The sequence below is a fragment of the Populus euphratica genome, unplaced genomic scaffold (assembly GCF_000495115.2).
Source record: "Populus euphratica unplaced genomic scaffold, PopEup_1.0 scaffold150.1, whole genome shotgun sequence".
In the NCBI taxonomy this organism is placed as follows: Eukaryota; Viridiplantae; Streptophyta; class Magnoliopsida; order Malpighiales; family Salicaceae; genus Populus; species Populus euphratica.
The window spans coordinates 266,170-276,474 of NW_011499998.1; the positions used below are offsets into that span (position 1 = coordinate 266,170).

Genomic DNA, 10,305 nt, shown 5'->3' on the forward strand with positions numbered 1-10,305 from the left:
GTACTTTTAATTAATTGTTTTGTTTTAAGAACAAAACTTCTTCAAATAAAATATACAAATTATATTTACAAAATTATTCGAATGCCATAACTTTTAAATAATATTATAGCTTATTTTATAAATATTAGCAATTGCATTGAAAACAATTGTAAATGAATTGAATATGAAGAACTTTTTAAAAGAAATTGCTCAGAAATATAAAATGAGAATAAAATATTTATTTTATTATTTTTATTCCACAACTTTTAAATAAGATTATAGATTTTTTAACAAATTTTCAAATTAATCATTTTTTTTGGTTTTTTTCCGTATAGTCTCATAAAAAATGGAGATATGATTTTTTTTTCCTATTGAAACTGTGATGGATTTTTATTAAAAAAAATAACTTTTGATAATAAAAAAATATTTTTTGTCCAAAAAAATAAATATTTGAATAAAACAGAAAATTGTGACTAAAAATAATCTTTTACTCAAAAATTTAAATTATTAGAATATTTAAAAATATTTATCTTAATTATTTTAAAATAAATTTTAAATATGGCACCGGGACATCACATGAAAAAAACAAACTAGTTATTTATAATTTTCTATTTTTTCAGAAAATAAAGAATATCAAAATATTAGTCTTTCAAATTCTATAATAAAAAAGGCTTTGTTTGGTTTACTTAATAATTTATATCATTTAGTTTTATTATTTTAAAGATAAGTTAAATAGGGTCCTTGATTTTTATGTAAAAGTATTTTTAAAATAAAAAATAAAAATAAAAATAAAAATAAAAAAATATTTCTTTAAAAAAAAACTCAACTTGAATGCTCGGGCATCTTAGATTTGTCTTCTTCTCAATTTGTTTGTTAAAAAGCAAATTCCTTTTAGAAACTTAATTCTACGGAAAATGGTTTTTAAGAAAATCAATCGCTATACAATATATTATAAAAATAAGTTTAAAACTAGAAAACATTATTTTTCATATATATATATATATATATATATATAGAAACACACAATGGAAGTGAATCTCATTAAACACTATTTTTATGAAATACAACCAAATTCGTGTTTTATAAAATATCAATTTGTTTTTTGTTTAATTTTTTTTATATTTTTAGATTGTTTTGATGTATTGATATTAAAAATAAATTTTATAAAATAAATAAAATATTATTTTTATATATTTTTAAACAAAAAATACTTTAAAAAACAATTGCTACCACACCTCCAAACACCCTTAAAAAAAATGTAAAAACTAAAATACTTTTTTGTTTACAAATAGAATAAGAGAATAACATTTTAATATTAGGGAAATATTTGAAATATCTTAAAATATATGAAATTTCCTATTGATGAATTTAATAAAAAATTTAATGAATCTTTAGGTTTTCCCCTTGCTAATAATGGATTGGGCTTGTTTTTTTTATGAATGGGATTACTTGCAAAATAAAAATTGTAATGCTTAAATTAATTTGAGTTTTTAGTTAATTTATAAAGCAATTTAGAAAAATAAAGAGGATGAATTGTTTTTTGTTTTTTTTATGGGTCTCAAGTTCTTTAATCTCATTTTGGTCCCTGAGTTTTTTATATATATAAATGCTCGTTGCATAAATTACTTTTACTTTTTCCAAAAGTAGAGGCTAGACGTAAAGCGACACAACCATTTATAGCCCTTCACATAAAAAGAATATTGTAAAATAATAATAATTGTTTTATTGGTTTAGAAACGGTACTAGATTAGCCTTGAAGAGTGTTGGTGTGAAGATAAGTAGAATTTATGGAAAAAACTTATGATTAATGAGGAAAAAGTCTATCCTAATTGAGTAAAGTGAATATTTAACTCATAGGGATGATGATAGATGTAAAAAATTAGAATAAAATGTTTATGTTTGAATTTTTAAAAAATAAATTACAAAAAATAGCTGGAAAAAACACGAATGAATAAATGAATAACACATAAAGAGATAACAACAACAACATATTGGTGAAAATATTGGTTAAAATTGATAACAGTGTAGAAAATCAGAAATATGTCATAATTAATTTTAAGAGTGGAACCATAGGATGTAATATTTTGGAATACAAAAATGATTTTAATAATTAATGTGAAAAAATATGAATATAATATATAGAAGGATAGAACAAGACATTCGGTTTTCTAGTGTGAAATTGCCAATCTTATAGTTTTACACTATCAAACATAACTTTTAAATGAACCATTAGATTAATTTGAAATTTTATAGAAAAAATTAAAACATATTATTTTACAGTTGGATGAAATTTCAAGATGATCAAAATTCAAGATTGTTGCAAAATAAAAATGGTGACAATGAATAAAATTATAAAAGACTCAAGAATAGGAAAATTGTCATTAGACAAACAAATTAAACAAATCAACTTCTTCTTTCTTTTTAAAATTGTGGAAAAAGTTGGAGAAAAAAGAGAAAAACAAAAAAAGGAAGAGCAAAACTATATATATATATATATATATATAATTAGAGAATAAAAGCAAAAATTGAGCTAAATTCATGAGTTAAGAAGCGTGATGCATCAACCAACTCATCGAGCAAGGAATTAATAGGCAATTAAGTGAGAAAAAAAAGGGGAGAAACAAGGTAGCAGTTAACGATAAAGAAAAATAAAATTGTGAGAGTGAAAAAATTTTAACTGGTTAACATTTAAAGTTTGTTTTAGTGTCGGATAAAAAGTTCTAAGTGTATTTAAACAAGTTTGAATGGAAAGAAATGGGATTGATGCATACTTGTTAGATTTTTTTAATTAGAATTCTTAGGAGAAATTTAGGGAAATGTGAGATTACTGTGGTTTGATGCAATTAGATAATATAGATTATGAATGATACAAAATAATATAAAATGAAAGAAAAACAATTTGTGTTATAAAAGTGGCTTGTGGCCGGTCAAAATTGAATGAAAATAGAGGATATAGAAATCAAATGAATGTTTGTGAATTGTATATAATTGATGTGTACTGATGTATTTTATAGTGAACTGGAATGGATTTAGTAAATTTAAGTAGTTGTAACTATGTGTTAGTGTAGTTGAAATTTATTAGTGAGGAGAACTATGGAGATATATGTGATTATGCTAAAGAATTGGATTTTTTTTGTGTGAAATGGTTGTGGTGATGAGTGTGAAAATTAAAAATTAGAATTTCAAATAAAAAAGAAATGAGGTTTATAAGGCCAATGACCATATAAGGAAATTATCATAAAATAAAACTTTAAAGGCTAAGTTTGCTAAGTATGGAAAATTGAATTTATAAGGATAAAGAATAGGTTAATGAAAAAGTCAAGTTGATAAATAAAAATTGAATTTGAAAGTATGCACATTACACAAGATAAGAATAAAGATAAGAATATTATGTAAAACAAATTGAAAATATAATTTTGTATTCAAAGTGTAAATAATTAATTAGAATATTGGTAATGTAATTAAATGGGTATGTGTTATTAAGAATCAATAAATGTGTAGCTAATCAAACAAAAAGTTAGTTAAAAAATTATGAAATTGATTTAATATTGATAGTAGTATCTTTTATGAAACTAAGAGAGACACTATGAGCGACATCTTCTATAGCTAGAGAAGTATAATGTGCAGAGGTATAAATAGGTTTTCTTCACCTCACCTAAATTATAGAATTTTTTATTTCATAGTTTTATTTCAAAGATTTTGTTTATTGAATGTGTATTAATTGTTAAAAATAAAAAATCAAAGAGATAAATAATATTGCATAATTTTGATAATGAGAAGGCTTGTTGAATTTATTGAAATCCATGAGAAAATGGCTCAATTATTAACAATAGCAAGGATCTTTGAATTTATTGGTATCCATCAAGGGATTGTAGGATTATTGATAATCAAAATGATCATTAAATCTATTGGTATCCGTGAGAGGTTAATTGTAATGATGATGATTAAAAAAATTGTCAATATTATATCAATTATACGAGATTGATGTTGAAATGTGAAAATAAGTGTTAGTGAGTTAAGTTTCTAAATAGTAGTTTAAGAAATTAAATTGTAATACTGGTGTTATATGTAGTTTTAAAAATGAAATGCAAATAATAAACTTCTTAGTTAAAATAGTAATCAAACCTTTATATTTAAATTATAGGTTTGTTGTGAGATTAGTTTAGTAGGGTGTAGGGTTATAATTTCTTGTTGATGTGGTAAACTAATTTAATAGTATATGTTGTAGATTTTGATGAATGGATATGTAAGTAGAATAGTGTGTGAAACATGTAAATTAAATAATTTTATTATTGATATTGTAATAATTAAAGGATTGTTAATTAAAATTATACTTAAAGGTATATTAATATGGATTTAATGTAAGATGCCTAGTAGATATATGTATATGTATTTGCAGGTTTGTCTATTTTAATCAAATTCTAAGTTAGTGATTGTTTATATTTTATATTATTTTAAATGTTCATGTCATATAATTAATTAAATATATCTTTGTGTATGATTTGAAAAGTATGGTTGGTCTTGAATAAGATATGATTCGGATAGTTGGATAAGAATGAAATGTTAGAGTTAATGATTATGATTGAAAATATAAGTATTAATAATTTGATACTTACAAAATAAAAGAGAAATTTTATCAGATTTTCGGTAGAGACTTATAGAATATGTTTATAATATAATTTATTAAAATTGTGAAAAATATCTTCTAGTTTATAAATGAATTGCAAATAGTTAATTTAAATCTAATCTTGAATTTTAGGATGTCAAGAAACAATCTATAAGATTACGTATAGAAAAATATAAAAAAATTTGTACAATAAAGAAAATATGCATAATAAAACAAAATATGCACAAAAATAATTCATGTTTTCCCCGCATCCGAGCTGCGCTTGAAAGCATGCTCAGGTGCCTGGGGCTGTCCATGGGGAGCAAGAGTTGTGCTCACCCGGGTTGAGCCCGATCAGTCCTTTTAGGGTTTTTTTTTTTTTTCTTGGTAGAACACCTGTAATTTTTCCTCGGAAAATCCTGAATGACTTGTGAGGAGGAAAAGTCCCCCGAAGGAAATTTGCGTGCTCTTTCAGAGGTTTGTCAAAAGTGCGCTTTTATCAACATTATCGTGTGGATTATTGTAATTGTCATTAGGCTATAATTGGTGATTTCAAGGCATGGGCGTGTGTTATTATAATTGGATTAGTACTGTAATTGGGCCCAATCTAATGATGTAGATACCAATAAGATTCATTATTATATAGTTGTGCTTCTTTCCTACCTGTTTGCTGGAAATGCAAGGAACAAAAGGAAAAGTAGATTCCCCCCTCACATGTGATGTTATAGCATGTTTAGTTTGGCTTGGCTTGGCTTTGGGAGGGACCAACTCACTTGATCTTCATGGCATTGATGATTACCTTCAAGCGAAGAACAACATGGTTAAAATAATCCCGCATGATTCGGCAGGCTCTGTTCCACACAGACGAATTCAGCTGTGTTTTCCTCAGCTGCAATGGCGGCCGGCAAGTTCTGGGTCTTGTTTGCGGGCATCATCAAGATCTCACAGACCTTCCTAATTACCCCTTAACTCATACTTGCCGTATCATTTGGTCCCGATTCCCAGGAATTTTCGTCAGAGAGCGACACCTTTGGATACAATTGTACGCTCATCTTGTTGCGTCATTGTTATTGGTACCATGGTCTTAATTATTGAGCTCGGCTAACAAAAGATGTACGTGGATTGCCCCACACACCCTATGGGAAATAAATTTGATATGAATATATCAGTTTAAATATGGATTTGACAAGTTCAAAATCCTATATGTTACGAGATTTGGTCCAAAAATATCTTGTTTATTCAAATAAAAGGAGTTGTTTAAGGCCCATTTGATCCCCAGGTTCAATCTTGTACTCCTCTACGCAAATGATGCTCTGTTTCCGACGTTATTAGGCGCCAAGGACTGCATACAGCTTTTATCTATTTATGTCAAAATGCCCCCTCTGACAGTAACAGTTCACCAGTTCATGCCACCATAACCACAAGTGAACATCTACAGTAAAACCAGGAAAATCCATTCCAATAGTTTTCATATAGTCAATCAAATTTGACATGAGCAATTGAGTTCTATAGAATAGCAAGGAAGGCCCTAAGGTCACACAGAAATGATGGTGGAACAAGACTAGATTTAAGATTTAAGGGGTGCTGAGGTAGGGTAGTGGTTGTTTTTTAAAATATTTTTTATTTATAAATATATTAAAATAATATTTTTTTATTTTTTAAAAATTATTTTTAATACTAGAATATTAAAATAATTTAAAAATATTATAAAAAATTAATTTAAAACAACTATTTTTTTTTTCATAAAACAAATCAATATATACCAAAATTACACAAGAAGTAGTAGTAACAGGAATGCCCTCCCCTCCAACTTTAATATCTCAAGTCGGAAACAAGCCACTTCCAGCAATCACTCATGTGGGCCTATCTCCTAAGACCAGAAAATGAGGATGCCATATGGCTGGGTCCACCAACATAGACATCTTCTCAATCAGAGAGAGAGCTGCTGGGAATCAAGTTGAAGTAGTCATGAAGGACATTTATTGCATAAAGAGAATATAAAGAAAGGGGGAAATGAAGAGTAAAAGAGAAAGAAGCCAAGGAGAGGGAAAGGGATAAGCATGGAGAGAAGTCCAGTTCCATCCCATATAAGACCCTCTGGGGCCCTTGTCATGTTGTTAGGGGTCACTGTTCATACATACCTGTCTGTCTCTTGGAACTATAGTGCTTTGTTTTAAACTATCCATAGAATAATTTATTTCCCCTTCCAATACCCTCCAAGATTGTCATTGGTTACAACATCTATATATAAAAATTAAAAATAGTCAAAAGCTCATCATCGCTTATCTGAGATTCTGTTCCTGTGGTGGTGTGTGACTGGGAACCAAAAAGATAAATCTAAAAGCTGCTTTCTTCCCCATTGTTTCAGAGCATCTTCACAGAGATGCATGCTTGTATTGTTCACTTCTCCACAAGACAAACATGAACAGTGATTTCACAACAAGAGGACTCTCAAAACAGTATCTGCAACCTCACCATTTCAGCTCTCGGCTATGGCCCCCAAGAAAATTCCTCGGTTTAATGTTGAATTGAAGAGGGAATAAAGGGAAAAGATTTGAGCATTCATGAAAAAGAGAAAGTAAAGAGAAGACTTGGTAAAAGACTGATAATACATATCACCCTTTTTGACAAACAGAAAAAGTTACAAGCTAAAAGCTCTAAAATATCTTTTTTGTGTATCAGGAAAGTCCTCATTGTTGTTATCCATTACAAATGAGCTACTCCATCAAACACAGAAATGAAGTATTTTCGCCATTATCAATAACAGGAGCAAAGAAGAAAATAGATTTCACAAGCATGATTTCACAAGCATGATTGATTTCAATTAGATCAACAGTTACAACTGGACACAAATATTGGCCGATTATTTCTCTAAGAAAAGCAGCAAAGAAGAAAGGGTGAAGAGCTAAAGACACTGCATTGATACGAAGCTACATAATCTCTAATGATCATGTTCTACTACCTCAACACAATTTGTGAAATCCTCCTTTACTCCATGGAAAGAATTAAGAAAAACAAAGATGTCTCTATGCAGGTCTATTTCTCTTGTGGCCACCTTTGCCATCAGATTTCAAGGCACCACTAGAATCCCCCTCAGAAGAGGCGTCCATGGATTTGGTGAAGGAGGTAGAAAGATCAGCATAAAGGTCAACTACCCTCCTGATATTGTTGTTGAGCTCCCTTATCAGACCCACATTTCTGCTCAGGTTGTCAGGGATCTTGGATTCATGGTTCTGATTTATCTCATTAATGAGAAGCCTATTCTGATCCAAGATATTTTGGACCTGAACAAAGTTCTTTTGAAATGTCTGCAAGATCTTGCCATCTATCTGGGTACCATTGCCAAGTCCTGAGAATGTGTCACCCTCCATGGTATCTTGCCCTTTTTTGGAGTCAGAACTCTATCTAATCAAAACCAGTCCTGCATGAACAACAACCATAAAGAACGAAGAAAAATGAGAAAGAACAAAAGATGACAGTGCTTGTTAAACTGTATGCATCTATTTATTATTTTTTTTAATGAAGACCGTAATCATATTTTGTATATGGATTTATTTATTTATTCACCATCTATTCATATAGATATATAGATGCACGATCCAAAACACCAGACAAAACATGAGAAACCTTGGAATTGTTTAAGACATTATTTTTTTGGCATATGAGACAAGAGCCTGTAGTAGAAATCATGACTTCCAGGGGTTCCACTTTTTTACAGAGAGATCTGATAACAAATACTACCCAATTATTTACTATTGTTATTATTATTATTATTATTTATGATGAGATGTGAAAAGGCAGATCCCATTTCCATAAAAGGGAACCTCTTTTTTTATGTACTAAGAAAAATACCCACCCAAAACTCAGTTTCGAAGGAGAATCTCAAAGACCAAAAAAATAAACAGTCAAGATGCAGAGAAGATGAAGCCATCTGGCTGTACTGTACTTACTATTACTACTGCAGATACAACATCTTTAATTCTTACAACAGAATATATATATAAAAAAAAACAAAATGTTGATAGCAAATCAAAATGGGATTTTCATTTTAAGGTAAAAGAAATAAATATTTCTAAAATGGGATTTACTTAAAATCCAGAAACATGTCTTGGATACACAAGGAAAGAACCAACACTTGAAACTCAAACGTCCCAAGCTTTACATTACAAGCTTGTAGCTGCGGAAGCTCAAATTCCAAGTGGAAAAAGGAAAAATCCAACCTTTCAAAAAAAAAAAATCCGAAACAACCTGGATAGCCTATGAACACCAATCTTCGTAGAAAAAACAACAAAATAATATATATTATCTATATTGGTTTTAAGGCAGTGGAAAAATCGCAAAACAAAGAACAAGATAAAGATCAGTTCTAGAAAGAAAGTGAACCCATCAAACTAAATAACACAATTAAATCCAAGTAAAAACAAAATAGATTGTAGTGATAGAGGGAGTACCTAAATTATTTTATATTATATCGTAACTCGTTGTTAGTGTGTGTGTGTGTGTGTGTGAGTAAAGGGAAGCGTATTGGTTGAATACCTTGAAAATCTGGGACATTATATCCTGGAAGCGAAGACAGAGATTGAAGACGAGGGATTCCCGAGGAAGAATGGAAAAGGATCGGCGATTTTTTGGATTGATGAAATAAAGGTTAGGTGCTGTTGTTTCTCATGAATTATGAGAAAAACTGTAGAGAGAGAAGGTGAAGGAGATTGTAGTTTTAGAAAGAGAAAGTGAAGATTTGACAGTCACGCTTGGACCCCCTCTCTCTTTCTCTCTATCTACAACTATTCGATTCTCCTAACTCCTAAATAATATTTCTACCTCTTAATTCCTTCATCTTCTTATCATTTCTGATTTGATTCACTGGGTACTGCTCCCATCTTTTGCTCAGATCCAAGACATGATTTCTCCAACTGTTTAATTATTGGGCACGTGGCATGTGCTTCTGGATACGTTGTCCATTAACATAGACCCCACTTTAGGGATTTATCATCATCCCCCTCCTGCCAACCCATTCGGGTTATTTTTATGGGCAAAGACGTGGTTGGAACATGATTGAAATCATGATTTTTAAAATTTTTATAAAAGATTTGTTTAAAATTAATTTTTTTATATTTTAAAATTATTTTTATGTATTAATGTTAAAAATTATTTTTAAAATATAATAATAAAAATATTATTTTAATATATTTTTCGAATAAAAAACAATTTAAATTATAACCATAATCATACTCCAAATCTCCTTTTAGAATCTAAAACATAAAATTTCATGGAAGATAAGTATTAGTAAAATAATATATTTTATATTTATTACAGTTTTAAAATGTGATATTTAAATAAGTCATGATTAACAAACATGACATTGATAAATATCACGTTTCATAACTATAATATCTACCCTAAACCATCAATTATCCTAAATTTATTCTTAAATTTTAAAAAATATTATTAATAAACCCTAAACCATTAACCTATAAATAATAAAAAATTACTAACTATAAACACTTACACTCACTAACCATAATTTAAACCCCAAATCATAATACTATCCATCACATAAATGTTACTTAACCATTAAAACTAATATTCATCCATACTTTAAATACTAACCATAACTATAGCCCTAACAAATCCTTAACATTGTACCTTTAATTATAAAAACTAACCCTAATCCAAAATTATAACCCCAAACCCTTTTACCAAAAAGTTCAATAAGACGA

General features: G+C 28.7%; 1 protein-coding gene across 1 annotated transcript; it reads right to left on the bottom strand.

The window, feature by feature from the left end:
• Positions 1–7,382: 7,382 nt before the first annotated feature.
• LOC105140724 (protein ELF4-LIKE 3) lies at positions 7,383–9,459 on the bottom strand. The gene is made up of 2 exons (XM_011047670.1): positions 9,122–9,459; positions 7,383–8,006 (listed from the first exon to the last, which is right to left on the bottom strand). The coding sequence occupies exon 2, from the start codon at positions 7,954–7,956 to the stop codon at positions 7,612–7,614; it is 345 nt and encodes a 114-aa protein (XP_011045972.1). The 5' UTR covers positions 7,957–8,006; positions 9,122–9,459; the 3' UTR covers positions 7,383–7,611.
• Between the last annotated feature and the right edge of the window lie 846 nt (positions 9,460–10,305).